The 19,913-nt window shown below is 31.2% G+C and overlaps 3 protein-coding genes across 4 annotated transcripts; 2 read left to right on the forward strand and 1 right to left on the reverse strand.

Moving 5' to 3' along the window:
• The first annotated feature begins 10,050 nt into the window (after positions 1-10,050).
• Positions 10,051-12,397, forward strand: LOC120121471. 2 transcript variants are annotated; one of them, XM_039140823.1, is made up of 3 exons: positions 10,051-10,207; positions 10,926-11,329; positions 11,428-11,490. In XM_039140823.1, the coding sequence occupies exons 1-3, from the start codon at positions 10,179-10,181 to the stop codon at positions 11,436-11,438; spliced, it is 444 nt and encodes a 147-aa protein (XP_038996754.1). In that variant the 5' UTR covers positions 10,051-10,178; the 3' UTR covers positions 11,439-11,490. The 2 variants fall into 2 exon arrangements, with proteins under 2 accessions (XP_038996754.1, XP_038996753.1); XM_039140822.1 differs by having other exon boundaries at positions 10,926-12,397.
• A 2,576-nt stretch (positions 12,398-14,973) lies between these two features.
• LOC120121461 lies at positions 14,974-15,583 on the forward strand. Its single transcript, XM_039140811.1, has 2 exons — positions 14,974-15,151; positions 15,244-15,583. The coding sequence occupies exons 1-2, from the start codon at positions 14,995-14,997 to the stop codon at positions 15,435-15,437; spliced, it is 351 nt and encodes a 116-aa protein (XP_038996742.1). The 5' UTR covers positions 14,974-14,994; the 3' UTR covers positions 15,438-15,583.
• Positions 15,584-15,725: 142 nt separating this feature from the next.
• Positions 15,726-19,090, reverse strand: LOC120121460 (DNA ligase 1-like). The gene is made up of 8 exons (XM_039140810.1): positions 18,543-19,090; positions 17,527-18,053; positions 17,039-17,089; positions 16,854-16,961; positions 16,393-16,488; positions 16,160-16,258; positions 15,960-16,019; positions 15,726-15,858 (listed from the first exon to the last, which is right to left on the reverse strand). Exons 1-8 carry the CDS (start codon positions 18,910-18,912, stop codon positions 15,790-15,792), a joined length of 1,380 nt encoding a protein of 459 aa, XP_038996741.1. The 5' UTR covers positions 18,913-19,090; the 3' UTR covers positions 15,726-15,789.
• Between the last annotated feature and the right edge of the window lie 823 nt (positions 19,091-19,913).

Genomic DNA, 19,913 nt, shown 5'->3' on the forward strand with positions numbered 1-19,913 from the left:
AAGAAAGAACACTCAATAATGAATACAATTGAACACAAAGGTGTTCTTGAAAGTAAAAATGAATTTTGAATGAAAATAGGCTTGAAAATGCTCAAACGATAAGTTTTAGGCTTTCTCTTTGATTCTCTAGCTTCTCTTCTCAATTCTTGTTGATCAATGGCTCCTAACCTTGTTTAAATACACCTTGAATCACTTCTGAACGTTGGAGTCATTGGTGAAGTCAATAGAGCCGTTATTGAGTAATTATCATTTAAAAATCTGGTGGGAGCGTGAGTGCATCGGTACATTCTCAAGGGTGCATCGGTATACTATGCGTAAATTTAAATATTTCGACTGCTAGTTGACCTAGTGCATCGGTACACTTGGGGTGCATCGGTACACTAATTACATTTGATGTTTCAATAAAATCAGGAGTGCATCGATGCATGGTTGTGCATTAGTAAAAAAAAGCATTCGAATTAAGGTGTGTATTGATACATCAATGAGTGCATCGGTACATCCCTTTAGAAACTTGATTTTTGGCTCGATTTTATTTCGAATTACTTTGTAAAAAATTGTTTCAAAAATATTTTAAGTTTAAAGCACAATTTTACACTTTAGTAAGGATTGAAATTGATCTTTGAAAAACTTGGAGTAATATTTTGATATTCGAATAATTTAATCAAATATACTTTAAAAATGATTATAAAATCTTAAAATTTAATAACACTTAATTTTTATATCGAAACATCAAAATGTTTTCAACACTAGGCAATACTTAAATTTATGAAAACATGATGCTCCAAAGGATTAGAAATACACTACATTCGTGTTAGAAAACCGAAATAAAGCCCCTTACTTAGCCACACTCCTTTCCTTGGTGATTTCGATGATTTCTCCTAACCTTTTCTCTTAACTGTAAAGACCCATGACTTGAAACATTAAAACGATGAAGTTGGACGGATTAGGAACGAAATTGAAACATGAAAAGGCTCAAACTCTTACCTTGGCTTAAGGAAATATGGAAATGAAGGGGAAAAGAATATGAAGGAAATAAATATGCTCCATATTTGCAAAATGGGAAATTTACTCTCTTGGTCCTTCTCATCTTTCTACTATTTAAAAATCTCATTTTTATGGCTAATTGGGTCCGGTTCAAACCCAAATTAAGCCCAATGACTTAAAATAAAATTTATACGGAGTCCACTTATCCCTTCGGGTAAACCCGAAACTATTTAAAAATCTCCTTCTCATCTTTCTACTATTTAAAAATCTACTTTTTATGGCTAATTGGGCCTGTTTACAATACTCTTTTTCTCCATCTAAGTTTAGGGAGATTTTTAATGAAAATTTCAAATTGATTTTCTCCTTTATTAACAAAATACCGCTTGTCGAGCAAAAATAATATGTGTACACTGAGCTCACGTGTAATATATATGAATTTTTCTATGTACAAACACATGTTAAATTGATGATATCGATTTAATTCATATTAATTAAAAAATAAAATTAATAATTTTATCAAATGCACAATCACTAATAGAGCATTTTGTAAAGGTAAACGAAACATATAAAAATGAAATTTGCGAGAATAACATAATCAGTGTAAGAAAATTTTAAAAATCTAAAAATAATAAAAAAGATCAAATTGCCAAATTTAATATATATATATATATATGAAACAATGTGTGTACGCTGGACATATATGAAGTAATGTTCAAATTTTCTTTTAAAATTTTATAATATTTTAATTAATCACTGGTACTCGATCTATTGATCGATTAATCTAGATCGGGTTTTGCAGAAATATCAATTAATTTATGATAAAAAGACATACAGAGGTTTCAAAATATATTGGATTTATTCATATTCGTAAACAAATACGAATATCCATTTAGATTTGTTTATATTTATTTTATAGTATCTCTTTAGAACCAATGCTATATTTTATATTTTTAGTAATTTTGTGTTTTTCTTTATTAAACTCTTATATATGGATAAATTAACATAAGTGTCATAAATCAGTATATTGATATATTAATTCTATATTTTTCAAAAAATATAGTACTACATAATATTTTATAATTAAATTTAAAATATTTCTTATCAATTAAATAATTTTGAGCTAATTATATTGGATTCAATCTAAATGCTTCGAATCGAACTTATAGCCTACTGAAACAAGTCTAATCTTTTATGCTACTTTTGTTTTGGGTTAAAATCGACCCACAGAACATTAAATCGTTTATTTTTATGGCAACACAAATATTCAAATATATATGAGAATATGATCTCTTGCCAATTATTTGTTTTATGGCAAATAATAACTTTTGAAATATATGGTAATATGCTTTAAATACATGATTTCTTACCAATTAATATTGTATACAACAATTCTTACCAAATTTAAAATAAACGATAAAGACATCTTCCACTATAAATTTAAGATAATTTCATCTTTTTTTCATACAAAGAAAGAGGAAAAAATAGAAAGACATGCAGAAATTCCAAATCTCTGCTATTCTTTTCATGGCCATTCTTCTTTCGTTGCGGGTAAAAATTCATTATTATTTATATTTTCTCATTCATTTTTATTTACCCAATTCAAATAAATTTTGAAGATCCGTACTACTTCTATTGTTAGATTAGTTTATATTTATATATATTTTATGAGATTAAATTAAAATTCTAGTATTGTTTTTATTTTTATTTTTTATTTAATGATTAAAAACCTCTTGCCAATTTTCATTTTTTTAAAATAATATATTAGGGTCGAACATTAACTAAGCTTGTATTATACGTGAAAAAAAAAAACAGAAAAAGAAGTGGTAGCAGCAAGAGATGTTGTAGGCGGTTGCTTTACACATATAGATGTGCCACCGCTAGAATGCGAGCATGTTTGCTTTAGCTTGTGTCAGCAACAACATGGACCTCAAGCTAAAGGAGTTTGTGTACCAGATTGCTTTTGCACTTTCCCTTGTCCTCCTCCTTCCTCTTAGGTTCCTTTTCTTTTTTTATTTTTTTCTATTTTGGTGTACTACATCTCTTTAATTACGCCAAATCTAGTTGAATAAAATTCATATCAGATGAATAATTTTCAATATTCTAATTTATTTTATTCATTTTCTTGTTTATTTTATTAATTAAGCGGGTATTTTCTATTTACTATTCAATATATTGTTAAAATATAATTTACGCGATGAAAAATTATCGGATGTAAATGTATATGAATAAACTCTAAAGTTATATACAAATCACCGGGTCGGAATGGGTCCTTCAAGCCTTTGGGCAAGATGTGGGGTGAGACAAACTTAAAAAAATACTTTAAAAGTTTAGGGGTTATGTTTAATATTAGAAAAAAAATAAATTGATTTGGAGTTTTCATCGACTTTTGTTAGCATGTCGAACACTTCCTGAAAGAAATGGTTAAGAAGGTAATAAGGACACTTCCTAAACCTATGGATTATTGAAAACGGAATGAAATCTTGAAAACTCTTAAACCCCATAAAAACCTTCTTGACTCTCATGGTGAAATGGTAAAGTTGAGGGTTCAAAAGAAAGCTCTAAAGATGTTGACTTCACTCCTTACCTTGGTATTGCTGAACTAGAGTTGCCAAGTTCCAAATTTATCACCTTTAACTTACTTAACTTTGAGGATGAGAAGAAAAAAAGATGAAGATTTAAAAAGAAGAAGGACTAGGGAAAGTTGAGAAAAAGAGCGAGTATCAGCTCACCAAGCAATCAAATATTTCAACCTTTTCAAATTTTAAAAGGTATAATTGCTACCTTGTCCCTCTAATTCTGACTGTAGATTAAAAATGCCTTTTTAACTCCTTATTGGGCTTACCTTAGGCCCAATCCACTTTAATTTGGGTCAAAACCTCTTACAAGTTAGAAAATAACCCAAGGCCCATCTCGAATTAGTCTGAAACTTCTAACCCAGGATTCGGGGCATTACAACACACGTCAATCATCCAAAAGCCAAAGATGAATAAAATAATTCACCCTTTACCATTTTATACATACAACTTTCCAAAAATTTCAATCTTGCCATTTTAATCGAACGACCCAAATTGAACATGGAAATAAATTCTCAAATCAAATGATCCATATTATTTTCCATCGTTTTAAAATGTGGAAATAATATTTTTAAGCTTAATTTATCATCCTTCAAATTTTCTCTGAATTTCTATTTGATCAAATTTATGAATTTTTATTGGACTTTAACACTTTCTAGCTTTTAACGCAAATATCGGATCAAAATCTAATTCCCACAAAAACTCCACTCTTGGAGGTGAACTATCCATTTATGGAATAAAAATCTTTTTGGAATAATTACTACTTTTGTCACAATTTTGAAAATGGTGATCATTTCGTGACCTGACCCATAGTTATGTGGTCATTTATGTAGTTTACCCTAAATAATTTTAAGCTAATTATATTGGATTCAATCTAAATGAAGCGGATCAAACTTATAGTCTGCTGAAACAAGTCTAATCTTTTATGCTACTTTTGTTTTGGGTTAAAATTTACCCCACAGACCATTAAATTGTTTATTTTTCATGGCAACAATAATTTTTAAATATATACGGGAATATGATTTAATACATGATTTCTTGCCAATTATTTGCTTTTATGGAAAATAATAATTTTTTAAATATATGGTAATATGATTTAAATACATGATTCCTTACCAAGTAATATTATATACAACAATTCTTACCAAATTTAAAATAAAAGATAAAGACATCTTCCAATATAAATTAAAGATAATTACATCTTTTTTCATACCAAAAAAAAGGGGAAAGAAAAAGAAGAGAAAACCATGAAGAAATTCGAAATCTCTGCTATTCTTTTTATGGTCATTCTTCTTTTCGATTCATATGAGGGTGTTAGAAGCAATTCATGTCAATCACACGATTCTTAAATGTTTGTGATATAATTCACATGAATTAATAGATGAGGTTAAAAGTCATTTGAGTGCTTTACATTAAGAAATTATATGGAATGTCACATAAGTGATTCATCCGATTTATAAGATCCGACAAAGAGTCATAGACCTGGTCAAGGAAAATTAAATATCTAATGATCAATGGGATTCAATAACATGTCCTTAAGCACACGAAACATTTGTAATGGATTGGCAAGTTGGTACCATTAACACCACCACGTCTCCAATATCATATGAACCACCTCATTGACTCTCAACACAAATTTTAAACTATGTGAATTACATCATTTTCTCTTATAGAAATCACTTCATTTCCTAATGTTAATTTCATCAATCCATTTTTATTTATACAACAATTCAAAAAATATATATAAATTTTATAATATTACATTATATTAATAAATCCTATCTCTCTTTTTTAATATATATACACACACACACATTAGAAAAATAAATATATTAAACCTAGCCGCTTGCCTTTTGCTATCGCTTGTCCGTTTTCTATTATTGTTGGTTGTGGTGTCATCAGTCTCGATGTTGGTCACCGACCGCTAATATTTCTTTTTTTTTCTTAATTTCTATCGTATTTTTATTTATTTTTTCTTGTTTTTTAATTTCTAATAACTATGTTTTTATGACACATTTTCTTTACTGTTTTTATATGTTTCGTATGCCTCTTGGCACGTTTCGTCTTTTTATCAACTTTTTTGGTAGAGTAAAGATTATCTGGATATATCCAAACAGTGCTCGGACACTTAAAATGCTAGTTGGACGTTGTGCTGATGCTTTGTGACCCGGACACGTCCTGAGTACTCGAGTGGAGTATACTAGCTTGGCAAGGTGTCGACGCTATGTGACTCGAACCTAGCCCAGGGTATCATAAGATGCTGATACTATGTGACCCAAATCCTACCCAAAGTACCCTTAGTAAGCAAATAAAGATATGAGTACGTCTCGAGTATTATAGTGGCATGTACTATCATAGACCCATATGTAGTGTCAAGTCGTAACTTTATTTGAATATTTTTATTTTGGAGACTATTGTTGGGAACTCCCCCATATTTTGTTAACTTACCATACTTGAAATTCTTATTTATTTTATCTTGATGAGATTTATGGATGTGTTTAAAATGTTTTTTCAAAAAAAATGGTTAGCTATTTTGGTAGTTCCGTGGGACAATCTAATCCAGCGGGTTTTCGAATCAGATTAGATTAGGGTGTTACAATAGGTGTTTACAAAGGTTTAAGCTCACAAGAATAAAAACAAAAGATATGCAATTAAGCTTTATGCACTTATGTACAAGAGAAAAAATGAAGGAAATAAGAAGGAAAACACTTTTCTCTTGATCTCTAAGCTTGGATAGGTATAGTAATCTTCTTCAAGTGTTCTTGGAGTGTTTTTATTGTATAGAATGAGTTGCTAGCTATTTATGATAATTGGGGATGAGTTATAATAGTTGGAAGCTTTAAAAAGGTGCAATGGCCACCTACACATGAAGTTTCAAATTTTTTTGGAAAGTTCTCAAACTCTTAAACGTACAGTAATTGAAAGTTTCAAAACTTTGATAAAAGTGCCGAAACTCTTACTTAAAAATAGGTAAAGTTTCAAAAATTTTATCAAAAGTTTCGAAACTCACTATTCATTAACAGTACACGTGTATGAATAGTGTCATAAACAGTGTCAAATAGTGACTGGATAGTATTTTTCATATTTTAAATGCTTTAAACACATTTTAAACACTTTAAGCTTATTTTAATTAACTCAAAAACATTTCATATATATAAAAAATTTAGAAAACATATTTTTCAAGTTATTTTGGACTTTGAATTATTTTTGAAATATTTGATTAAGTTCAATTAAGTCCAAAAATATTTTATCATTCTTTGTTATATCAAAATATAGGTTTAACAATTTTTCTCAGGATTGAATTTGACAATTTCTCGATTGATAAAGATTTCGCTTATTTATTATCTTGTCGATATACCTTTCTTTGGGCTCTTATACTAGATTTGGATATGTGATTTGCATTTGAAGATAGTTTTCTCGCAACGCTCTACTCTGATTTGTTATTGTCGTTGGTCTTTCAATAGTTTGATCTCATGTTGTGGTTCATTTTTAAATGGCATTAGATATATTCACATCTATATTTTGTTCGAGTCTTTTGGATGAGTTTTTAACATTTTTCTTGTATGATCCTTGCATGATCTTAAGCGACTAGTTTCTTGTGTCATTAGTTATAGGAAATGTCATAATTATGTGTTTAGTGAGCGCTTATAACTGTAAACATTCATTGTAATTTTAGATTTTTTATCTTTTTTTAATAAAACTAGTGGCTTCTATTTGCATAAAAATATGATATATCAAATAATTATTTGTAAATTATGTATTTGTTATTATTTACCTCTGTCTTTGTTTTTGTTTGGGTCTCTTAGATTTAAAATTTTCTAATTTTGTCATACAATTTCGATATTTCATTCATTTGTGCCACCCAATAATTAAGTGTATTTGTCTATGTTTTTATTCTGTGTCATCTAACTTATAGTCTTATGAAACAAATCTAATTTATATTAATATTTTTATTAAATAGAAAGATAAATATATTCTCAAGATAATTATCGAAGTTTGAATCCATAGGATAACATTATTCTTTAGTCACTCACAAACAATGGATCTCTTTATGTTACTTTTATTTTACTTTTTTTTTGTTAAAATTGACCCCACAAAAAATAAATTATTTGTTTTTATGGCAACAGTAACTTTTAAATATATATGTGGCAATATGATTTAGATGCATGATCTCTTGCAATTATTTGCTTTTATGAAAAATAATAAATTTTGAAATATATGGTAATATGATTTAAATACATGATTTTTTACCAATTAATATTGAAATATATTAATTTTGAAATATATGGCAAAATAATAAATTTTGAAATACATGATCTCCTGTACTTTTCATGGCCATTCTTCTTTTCTTTGCGGGTATAAATCTATTATTATTTTTATTTTTTCATTCGTTTTTAATTACTCAATCCAAATAATTTTTGGAGGAAACACATTTCATTTGTTTTACATGAAAAAAATTACATCAATTATTAAAAGAAATGATATAGTAATTTGTCACATGAAATATATTAGTTTGAAGTAAACAATAAAAAATAAGCTTAAGTTTATTATGATACCTAATAATTAATAATTATTTTTATGCAGCGTCAATGTATTACTTTAGTATGGAGATTTGTATTTCGATTTATATCAGGGTCGCGATGTTTTTAAAGTTTATAGTACTATAATTCACATGATAAAAATATTTAATAATAAGTGGGATTCAATAACATGTCCTTAAGCACGAGACATTTATAACAAGTCTCTTCATCTTTCTCATAAAAATCTCTTCATTTTTATTATTAATTTCATTTTCACTTTTACGATGATCTAGAAAATATATAAAATTTGAAATTTTATACTATATTAACGAGTCCCCTCTCTCTATATTAAAAATTTTAGAATATAATATATCAAACAATTATGTTTAAATTATGTATTTATCATTTAACTTTGTTTTGTTTTGTTCACCTAGATTTAAAATTAGAAAATTTTATTATCCAATTCTATTTTTTTTTCATTTGTGTCACCCAATAATTAACTGTATAATGTTTAAAATTTCAGATAAATTATGCACCTAAAAAAATTCATCTTAAACTTAAATTTTTAGACTCATTTGATTCATTAGTGTTATAGTATTTTCTTTTCAAATCTAAATGAAAAAAATTCAAGAAATAAACGAGAAAAAACCAATAATATATCTTAATTTCATGAAGATCATACAATGGAAATTACACATTAAACAAAGATAACATTAAATTTTAATTTATTTTTATTTTGCTCATTTAAAAAAAATCAAACTGAGAAGAAAGAGGTAGAAGAAGTGAAATAATTTGATATTACTTGCATTATAAATGATATCCTATGAAGATTAAATGATGAAAGAAGAATATCAATCATAAAAAATACGAATAAAATATGGGACAAATTTCATAAATGAAATTAGCCAAAATATAATATATTTTTTACTATCGTTACCATCAGTAACGGTTGGATAAAAAGTAAATTTTTAAAATGCGGTAAAAGGTAAGTGACTAAATATAATTTACTCGATAATCATTCTAAAGTTATTTATTTAATTTTTTGGTAAAAAGATAGCAGAGGTTATGTATTTTAAAAAATAATAATGTATTATTATTTTTCTCTCAATGTGACCATTCAATTCAGAAAACAAATTCAATGTAATCTTTTGACCAATAGTTTTCGTCATTTGACCATTCGATACTGATATTATAGCTCACAATGATGATGTGGCGGCCAACGATACTGATGTGACAGTCCATCTGCCATGTTTGAGTTACCAATTTAGTCTATCTTCCATGTTATCCGTCACATTATTAACCATCGTAGATTGCTACGTCATCATAGACCGCTATGTCAGCACCACGAACTGTCACATCAGTACCATAACGATTAGCGATGAAAAATGTTGGTCAAAGGGTCACATTAGGCTTATTGTCTGAGTTGGAGGGTCACATTAAAAGAAAAAATAATACGAGAGCCATATTAATTTTGTTAAAAGTACAAGATGCCTTTTTACCTTAATTAATTAGCCCAATAGGGCATATAGACGTTTATTTAAGAATATACGACATTTGCTACCGTGACTAAGAACTTGTCATATCGAGATGATCGGTTTCAATAAAAAATATTTTTTATTCAAACTTTTTCTCCGTTGTGATAAAATTTAATAAAAAATATATTGTATTAAAACTCATCATCTCGACGTGACGAATCTTTTGAACACTGTAACAAATGTTGTAAATCCTAAAATAAACTTATACGTGCCTTATTTTTCCCAAGTAATTTACATATTTGCCCTAATGAGCAAAAAACCTTTTTTAGTTTGTTGGGCTTTGCACAGGATGGAATGGGCTTTGAGAGTAGCCTTTAGGGTTACGTTTTTCATTATACCCAAACACTAGTATTGTTGAAGTAGACTCCAAACATGTAGCCAAACATATGGGATTTCCTCCGTTTCTAAAACCTTTCCGCCTAACAACGTAAAACCCTTTTCTTCGTTGAACTTAAGCTCAGCCCTGAAACTCTCTCTCTTCATTTCTCAAATTAAAAGTTCAATAATTAGAAAATATAATTCGATGTAAATTATTATTATTTTATTCTCACAAAATCCCAGTCTCTATGCACCGTTCTTCTCACAAGCTTTCAGGGTTAGTCCTGCTCTTTGCCCCCTCACAGGTTGTTTTTTTTTTGTGTTCTTTCGTAAGCATTGGAAGTGTTTAATCTTTTGTCTCAATGAATTTAGATGCCAATGTTACACGTTCTATTTTTGTTAACTTAAAATACCCATTTCCCCTTGTTTTCATGTTTAGTCCTGCTCTCTGCCCCCTTATTTTTGTTAGCTTAAAATACCCATTTCGTAAGCATCTAGGAGTTAATGTGGTATTTAATCATTTGAGTCTTTTGATGTCATCTTTCTCGCTTCATTTTTGTTTTGAAGAATCTGTCTTTTTGAAGTTCTGCCATGGCAAATGAGCCCAGTGCCGTTTTTATGCTTACAGAGCTTTTGATTTTTATAGGTTCTGCTTGTTTGTTTTTATTGTTTTTAAAAAATACTTCTAGCTTTTTCCTATTTGAATTCTGCTTCATGAAAAGTTGTTAAAGAACAGAATGGTAAAAAGCAAAACCACATTTTGATTAAATGACTAATGGCTTGAATGAATCCCACATTTAAGCATAATTGATATATTTTTTCTACAAATGCAGACTTTACACCTTTTTTTTTCAAATCGAGGCATATCATTGACAATATTTGTTGCTTGTGAAGTGTAATTATATTATTCATGATTGCTTACCCTAACTGATCGATCGATATTCTTGCACCGAATCATATTGAGTTAATGAATCTAATTTTTCCCTCTTTTGCAGTGAAGAGCTTGCATATTGCTTTCCCTTAATCATTCAGCAATCAATTTACAGAGGCAGGTATATCCCTAATGGTGGTTTGCTAGTAGGTAATTTGAAGGATCAGAGAACATATTCCAGCCAGAATCTATTTGAGCCAGTTAGTGAAAGGAACACCACCAGTGGTCAATTTCTCAATCAACCTTCACAAAGAAGCTCAAGTGAATCTAGTTGTTATAAGAAATTTGCACTTGCTGAAACTCATCCTATTATCCAGTCTAGTAGTCTTCAGCATTGGTTCAAAAATTGGCAAGAACAGAGAAAGCATAAATTGACGGCTAGCACATTTGCTGGGGCAGTTGGGTTTTGGCCTATTCGAAGGACCCAGCTCTGGCTAGAGAAAATTGGGGCAATTGAGCCATTTTCTGGTAACTTAGCTACGTGTTGGACCAATATCAAAGAAGAGGTAGCACTAGAAAGATATAAACTGATTACTGGGAATACAGTTGATTTTCCTGAATTTCAGGTTTACGGTAAGATGAATCCAGAATATAGTTGGTTAGCAGCTTCACCTGATGGTCTAGTGGACCAGTTTGTTTATGGTTTGTCTCTTAGAGGAGTATTGGAGATAAAATGTCCATTTTTCGGTGGAGATATGAGTAAGGCTTTCCCTTGGAGGCAGATCCCTCTCTATTGCATTCCACAAGCTCAGGGTTTAATGGAAATCATGGACCGGGATTGGATGGACTTCTATGTTTGGACTCCAAAAGGAAGCAGTCTGTTTAGGATATACCGAGATGTAGAGTATTGGGCTGCTCTCAAATTGGCACTCTCTGATTTTTGGTGGAAGCATGTTCAACCAGCCAAAGAAATATGTAGTAAACACGTGATAACAGATCCTCTTATAGAATTAAAGTCAGTAAGGCCAGCCTCCAGGCATGAATTATGTGGCTATATAGTTCATGAAAGTAAACGTATTGGTGATAACTCTAATGTGTTGATGCGTGAAATAAATGGAAAATTGACAGAATGATTTGCTTGCTGAGATATTGAATTTTGAACCAAGTCTAATTCATCAATAGCAATGCCTTCTTGAGCTTTTTAACAATTATTGAATATTTTGGTTACTATGAATTCTTTCCCCTAAAATCAAGGTTGAGGTTTTTGTTCATAATGGTTGCCAACCTGGATATACGGAGCTACTATTAGGAGCACTTCTCCCTTTAGTTGGACAAGTTTGAATGCATATAGTTGTTGAAAGAGTTCATAGGAACCTCAGTCGATAAGTGAATATTGAGAAATGAAGAAGACTATATTGCCAAATAGGGTGTTTAGAGGTTTGGAATCCATCACGCTTCTTATTGTGTGATGATGTGCTCTTTCCTTTGCAATGCTTAAAATGGTTTGGGATGGAAAAGTTTAGGTTGCTCTTTGCTGATTCTGGTTCACTTCTGCATGAAGGTTGGAGTTGGACATCAAATTCTTGTTGGCATTATTCCAATAAAGCATTGTTACATGGTTGCTGAAATTTCTTGATTAGAGATTGGCCTTGATAAATTACACTAAAACTTTAGAAAGGTTGTAATTATCCTAATCGACAAGCTTATACATGGAATTGCCTGGCTCGTATATTTGGTGATCCTCTGGCTAGACTGATTCCTTTTGTAAGAAGTTATTCTTTCTGGTTGTTGGGGACTTAATATATTTAATGTACGTCCCTTTACTTATTTCCTGTAGTATACAATTATGACACATTTAGAGAAAAAGGCTACAAATTGACCTTTAGGGAATGGTCGAAAGTTGATCCAAGCATATTCCTCCAGCCAAATGTAATACTCAAAGGGGGTTAGAGGCCTCCTTCAACGTAGATTCAAGGATATCTCAGCATAAGGTTAGCATTTCTAATCACGTATACTATATTCAGATAGGAGAAAGTGCTAAAAAACATGCTTGCTTCAGATTCAAATGAGGCTGATTTATTGTGATGTGTTTCCAAAAAGTAATTATTCAACTTTTACTAAAGTGAGTTACCTATATGGTTTCTTGTGCTATATGTTCTGCATTTATTGCATATTTAAACATGTAACTTAGAGATGCCTGCCATTAGATAATTGTTTCTTTGAGGATACCTTTGTATATGAATGCAAATTTTATCTGTTGCCAAGCTATCACCACTGTTACTTATTCGTTCAATGTCTAAACACTCCTGTCGGAATGAATGAATTTCTTACAAAAGAAGAAAGCTTAATACATATAATCATTTGAATGCGAGTTTAGTGAAGCTTGTTTGTATATGAAAAGTACAGAAAAAGGTTTGTTGAACCCTTTTATGAAATGAAATGTGATGCTTACTTTGGTTGCAGCGTAGCGACCTGGTCAGTTGCATTGCCATGGTGTTTAGTTCTTCAGTGTCTGCCTGATGTAATTCAACTGGCTTCAAGCTGTTATGGAAACTTTATAAAATCATGAATTGAGGAGCTTTATGGATTCAAGATATGAGGTATGCTTAAGACATCAAGAAGTTATACTGAAGAATTCAAGATATTATTCTACACGTTGGGGTCAATCTAACGATCTTAGTCATTTTTTAGTCCAAAAAGAGGCTCAAAACGCTAAAAAATTTCCATTTAATGGTGATTGGATTTATTACCGTCAGAGTAATATATGTGGAATTTACCATGTGGTGGCAAAAAGTTGATTGCTTTGCTGATCTTTTGAATCATTTTTAGTCATTACATGAAGGTTTGTAAGCTGATCTTTTGAATCATTTCCTCTAGTGAAGTGCCAGTCTTGACACTTTCAGATAGACTCCCATCCCACAGCATAGAGAACTTTCACATACGATTCATGATATGTTGATGACGGACTCTTTTCGAAATAGCTTGTCTATGACAGTTCATTTTCGATGTAAATTATGTAATGATACTTGATTTAGTTCATATTTCAGCAGTAGCATATAAACGAAGAAGAATTAGAATAACAAAGATACTATGCACTTCATGAATTCTTAAGAAATGAAAAAGAAAAACCACCCATCACTGTTAGAACTAAATCAAGGTGCATCATTCATCATAAATGGAACGGATAGTTAGAACCCCCAAGTTGTAGACTTTACCATACTGCCCTGGTTTGTGAGATTTAATTTCTTTTCTTTTTATAGATATTTAGTTTCAGAGATATATTATTTTTTATCTGAACATAAAATATAAATATCCTTCAAATACATAAAAGTTTTAGGAAAATAAAATACAATTTTATAAACAACCAATTGATTAGTGGATGAGACACTAGAATTCTAAGTAAGGCCAAGAGTTCAAATTATAATGTTTGTGTATGGAGCAAATCGCTCTCATAATAGATCTATGCAAATCTAGATCTGGATTCGAATATAATGATTAATTAAAAAATAGAATTTTTAGCAAAATTAGATATAGTTACGTATGTATGCTATACCAATGTTCTACACTTATTTTTAAATTCAGATAATATAGGTTCAATTTAATAATTTTAAAATTAAATTAAATTAAATAAGATTTCAATAAATTATTCAATTAAAATAAATTTATATAGGCTTAATACAAATAAAAATATACAAAATAATCATAATGAAGCTTTTTTTTTTGACATTATCATATTAAAAACCTACATTAATTATTTTTTGAAAAATAATTCTCATGTCAAATTAGTTAGAAAAATAACCTTTAAATTGTCCACATAAGATACCTCAAGTTCTGCAAAAATATGAAGTAAAACTTCACGTTTGACGAAAAATAATTTTATGTATTTATTATTATTATTTTTAATATTAAATAATTTTACTTAAAAAAATTAAAAAGTCTCGCATCTTATAAGACGTGAGGTCCATTGTTTTATAGGACACAAAATAATTTTACGTGGACTGTTTGGAGTTATTTTTCTAATTTAAAAAAATATTTAATAGGAGTTTTTAAAATAATATCGCTTTTTTTTCAAGAGAAAATGAATTTTGCCCTTTATTCCGGCTGAGTTGGCCAGCTGACTGCATATATAAATTCCAAAACCCAATAAATAATACTGAAAAAGGAAGTCTTGAATTTCAAGGGAAGCATCTGGAATGGCGACACCAGCGAAGAATATCGAGGGTTTCTACAAGCAAAAGAAGAGCAACACTTCCAAATCAAAATCAACCAAACATGCCGCCGCTACCTCCAGTTCCAGTATAGCCCAACCGCCGGCCCTCGTTTCCCAGGGCGGTTCTCTCGATCTCAAAGGTCACTCTCCTTTTCCTTTCTCCACCTTAGAAATGGGTATCCATTTATAAAACTTATTTTTTTTGGGGGGGGGGGGGGAGTGTTAAAAGCAGATGATTTCGACGAGGAGGAGCAAGTGCTGAGGCAATTTGATATGAACATGGCGTTCGGACCATGCATTGGGATACCGAGGCTTGATCGCTGGGAAAGAGCTCAAGCAATGGGTCTGAACCCTCCCAAGGAGATTGAAAGCATTCTCAAACGTTGTAAAGTGAAGCCACAATCTTTATTTGATGGTCGCATTTAGTGGGTATTTTAGTTCAGATGATGAAATCATTGTACATGTTCTGGATTTTCTCCTTGAACGTTGTCATGAAACTGTGGAGATTAGCTGCTCTTAAATGGACAGATTACAACTCTCCAAACTCTTCTTTAGTTTCCTTCTAAAGAACATAGGGAAGTAATCAAGAGGGGGAAATTGCAAAACAAGATTCTAAAGTAATTGGGCTCAATATCAAAGCCCCATATTATTTGACATATCTGGAATTCGGTGACTAAACCAAACACATGACAAAGCATCATCAATCAATGACAAAATTTAAGCTCAAAAGTGTTGTAAATTGAGAGGAAAAAAAATACAAGGTGGTATGATGCTATGGTCACTGAAGCAAGTGTTTCTCAACAACCGCTCTCCCAAACTTCTCCTGCATGTCTTTTGGTGTTTCAACCTACACAAACAATAATGCAATTACTTGTGTTATTCAGGCTGTCCCAAAAGCAACTTGTTTCGAAACCCTATTCCAGTTATATGGGTGGCCGAGTTACTTACTGCATTGAGGGCTTTAAAAACAGACTTGACGGTGTTGTGAGGATTCCTTGAGCCAATAACCTGAGAAGATAGTTCAGATGAGAGCCTATAAAAAGTTGAATTCTAAAAACCGTTGTAAGGAACCCCAAGAATCTTCAAATGAATGAAGAATCCAATATACATCCGAGTCCGAGTACATGGAAGCGATATCGCTTGATTACCTTTGATTTGATATTGTTAAAGCCAGCTAAAAGTAAAATGTTTTCAACAGTTCTTCCAGATCTCATACCCGATGCAGTTGGTGCAGGCCAGAGATAGACCTACCAAAAGCATAAATAGTTTAAAGTAGAATGAATGCAGAGAAACTGGAGCATCAACAAACGTGAACAATAAACTCAACTGTAAAAACCAAGATTGAGATTAAAATGGTTATAAAAATGGGAGTTATGTGCACCTTAGTCTTCTTATATGATGCTTGAATTGCATGGGCTATCGTGTGCTCCTCGTGTCGTTCAATATAGTGGAGATTCTGAAAGCATTTCTCATGTGCCTGTTGTAGGTTACATGAGTCGGTACATATCACGTAAATTCATCAAGCAATTGACAATAATAAATGATAAGTGATATAGAAGAACATGGTCATGGTAGACAACATTGATGATATTATACACCTTTCAAATTAAATTGATTTCAATACTGCATCCCAGAAATCATAGCATCATGGTAAGAAAGAAATCATATAAAAACCAATCATAACTAAAGCTGAAACTTATTACGATTACCGGGACGTAAAACAAGTCTGTCTGAATAGACCAGATTTACCAGTCTACTAATAGAAGATAAAGAATTGATTCACCTATTGATCATATGGTGCAGAATTAAATAACAGTAAAAATAAAAGCAGTGGAAAGTTACCCTTTGGACTGCAATAGGGACTGCGTCAGCTTTGGCTTTTGCATATCCAACAACACCATGATAGTTTCCACACACCATCAAAACGGTGTACTTGACCACTTGACCTCCCTGAACAACATCAACTTCAAATGAGTTGCATAGAAATCAATCTAACAACAAAACTCAATCAAATTGCATTATATTACCTTTGTTACTTTACAAGTTCGATTTATATCTATCAACCTCAAATCAAAACCCTGTCGTCATTCAACAAAAACAGAGTTAGTTACATGCAACATGAAATTGCTTGAGAAACACAAAGTTGATACTTGAAATGAAACAATGCAAATCATCACATGATTCGGTTAAGGTCGAACAGAGAATCAATATACATAACTGTAAATAGCTCACTAACAACCCTTACAAAATTGAATTGATGCAAATCAACCTAAAATAATTTGTACTTCTGCCAGAACCCATAAAAGTTTATTTTGCCAATCCAAATAAATGAAAATTATATTTCTACAAGTGAGGGCCAGATAATCTGCTCATGAAAAGCATTAATATAAATAAAAAATATTTAAGAAAATGTAAGAATAATATTAGCTTAGAATTCCGCCCCTTAACCATTTCAAAAATAACTTAACTGTTTGAACTTTGAATAAAAAAAAATGAAGGCCTTGTATACACTTACCTTTCTGTAAAGAGGTCTTCTTTTCTTCTCTGTCAAAGAATTTCTTTCCTCCGCAAGGTTTCTGATTTCCTCCTCCAGAAGCTTACCCTTCCTGCCAAATGTATAATCCAACTCTGCCAGCTTCTCTTCCAGTTTCTTGTCAATAGCATTGAGCTTCTCCAATAGTATATTATCTTTCTCTTTCATGTCATCAAACTCTTCTTCATCCTCATCCTCATCATCTTTTCTTACTATTTTCTTCTGAATCTCCTCTTCAGCTTCTTCCTCATGATCAACAGGAGAACCAACTTGTTGATTGGTCGTAACTTTATAATTGGCAGGATTATTGGGATCATAGCGTTCCCTCCATTGAAGGAGCCTCACCGCCCTATTCAATTTTTGCTGAAGGATAAATTTCTCCTTGCCTTCTGCAACCTTGAGTAGATTCATCAAGTCGCCAATGACCCTATATTCAGGGCTAAGTTTAAAATGCCTTTCCTCAAACTTGTCAATTTTATCCATCCATTTAAAAGCATCATCAAGTGTCACTGTCAAGTGCAACAATGTAATTTGTCAACAATCAATGAATTTTATAAATATCACTTATAAACAAAAAAAATATGCAGTAAATGGTGTTATTATATTCATATCACTAAGCAACAATAAGGCATCGTCATTTTAGAATTTACAAAATCCACTGAGTTTATTTCATCCGCTGAATTTATGTACTTGAATTTATTAGATTTGTTTGACCATGGTTGTAACCTCCTTTCTTACTAAGGTAAATCATTCGTCATGTTCTTTTCAAAGAAATCAAACTACAAATCTCAACTCTAACAAGCCATAACTGTAACGGTTAATAGTTTTTTTTTTAACATGGGAACATTTGTAACTGCATTAAACCTAGCGATTCATGTATAAACCTAGTGTGTATGTAATAAGCATTCTACAAGAAGTGCACCCACATACATTCTATAATATCATTAGTACTCAGTATATAAGCAACGAAACAACTAAAACAAGGCTTGTTCATTTACCTGCCTCACAGAAGTTCTTTAGCAACTGCTCGTGCATCTTTTTTTTCCTCTCAAACTGCTTTTCCTGCTTCACGTAGTCCTCCTCATCCTCACTTTCGGAATCTGAATCCGAGGACCATTCAAATTTTTTGCGAATTTTTTTAGTCGTCTCCTTTTCCTTTAAATGCTTCTTTTCAAGCTTCTCTATCAACGGCGTTACACCCATATAATCTTCTTTATCCTCTTCATCAATATCCTTTGTGTCCAAACCTTTTCTCTTCCTATCCTCTCTTTCTTGCTGCTTCTCCCGCTCCATTTCATCATATACATCAGCCAAAAAATCATCATCCTCGCCAGGCTCGTCGGACCTGAAGCCTCTACAGAAATGCATCTCGTGAAAGAAAGTGGAGATTTCGGAGTTTGGTCGTTGTGGAAATAGGAAAAAGCGGATATATTTCGACAAAACGAGAAATGGGGTTTAATGGGGGTTTTAGGAATATGAGTCGAGAATGGGTGTTTGGCAAAATATTGGTACAGATTTTCCGAGAAAATGAAGGCGGAGCTCTAGGTGGATTTTGAAAGGAGCGGCTGAGAAGCCTAAGCCATGAAGAAGGCTGCGATTTAGTTGACATTTCTCTTTTCTAATAGCTTAAAAAATGAGAAACATAGAACAAACCTGGAAAAATATTTTAAAAAAATGTAGACACACAATATGAGCTAAAATGTTAACAGATAGTTTTCAAAAAGAAATCGACGAGACAGAGAAGCAAGCAGAAAAATGAAATAAAACAGAGTGAAGCAGAGAAGGGAAACCCAGCCACGATTCAAAATCTCATCACTGAATCAAGTAAAGATTAGGGTTTCGAACCTCAAATTAATTTACTTGGTATGGGATAGAATAGGAAGTAGACCAGAGTGGTGGTGCAAGGCCTTTGTGGCGGCGCTGTATGTATCAGAATAGCTTCGGAACTTCTAAAGGAAAATTTAGGGGAAAATAATATTATTTTATTTGGAATATATTTTGCGTAAATTACCTCCATAATCACTAAATTTGGTATATATTTTTTAGAATATATTTTTTAATAAACAACCTCCATAGTCACTAAACTTGATATATAATTTTATTTTTTTTATTTTTTTTAGAAAACCGTTAGTTTTATTAAAAATAGAAAATATTTAAAATTACATGAAGATTTACGAGCATAACCGTAAACATAAACTAAATTATAATTAGAACATTTTCCTATAATCATTAACACAAAAACTAACCACCTAAATCATACAAGGACTATAAAAGGAAAATGTTAAAAAACCTAACCAATGCTCGAATAAAATAAAGATACAAAAAAATTGACTTCATCGGTAAATAAACCACAAAAGAGGATGAAAGTA

Source organism: Hibiscus syriacus, unplaced genomic scaffold (assembly GCF_006381635.1).
Source record: "Hibiscus syriacus cultivar Baekdansim isolate YM2019G1 unplaced genomic scaffold, ASM638163v2 tig00110372_pilon, whole genome shotgun sequence".
In the NCBI taxonomy this organism is placed as follows: Eukaryota; Viridiplantae; Streptophyta; class Magnoliopsida; order Malvales; family Malvaceae; genus Hibiscus; species Hibiscus syriacus.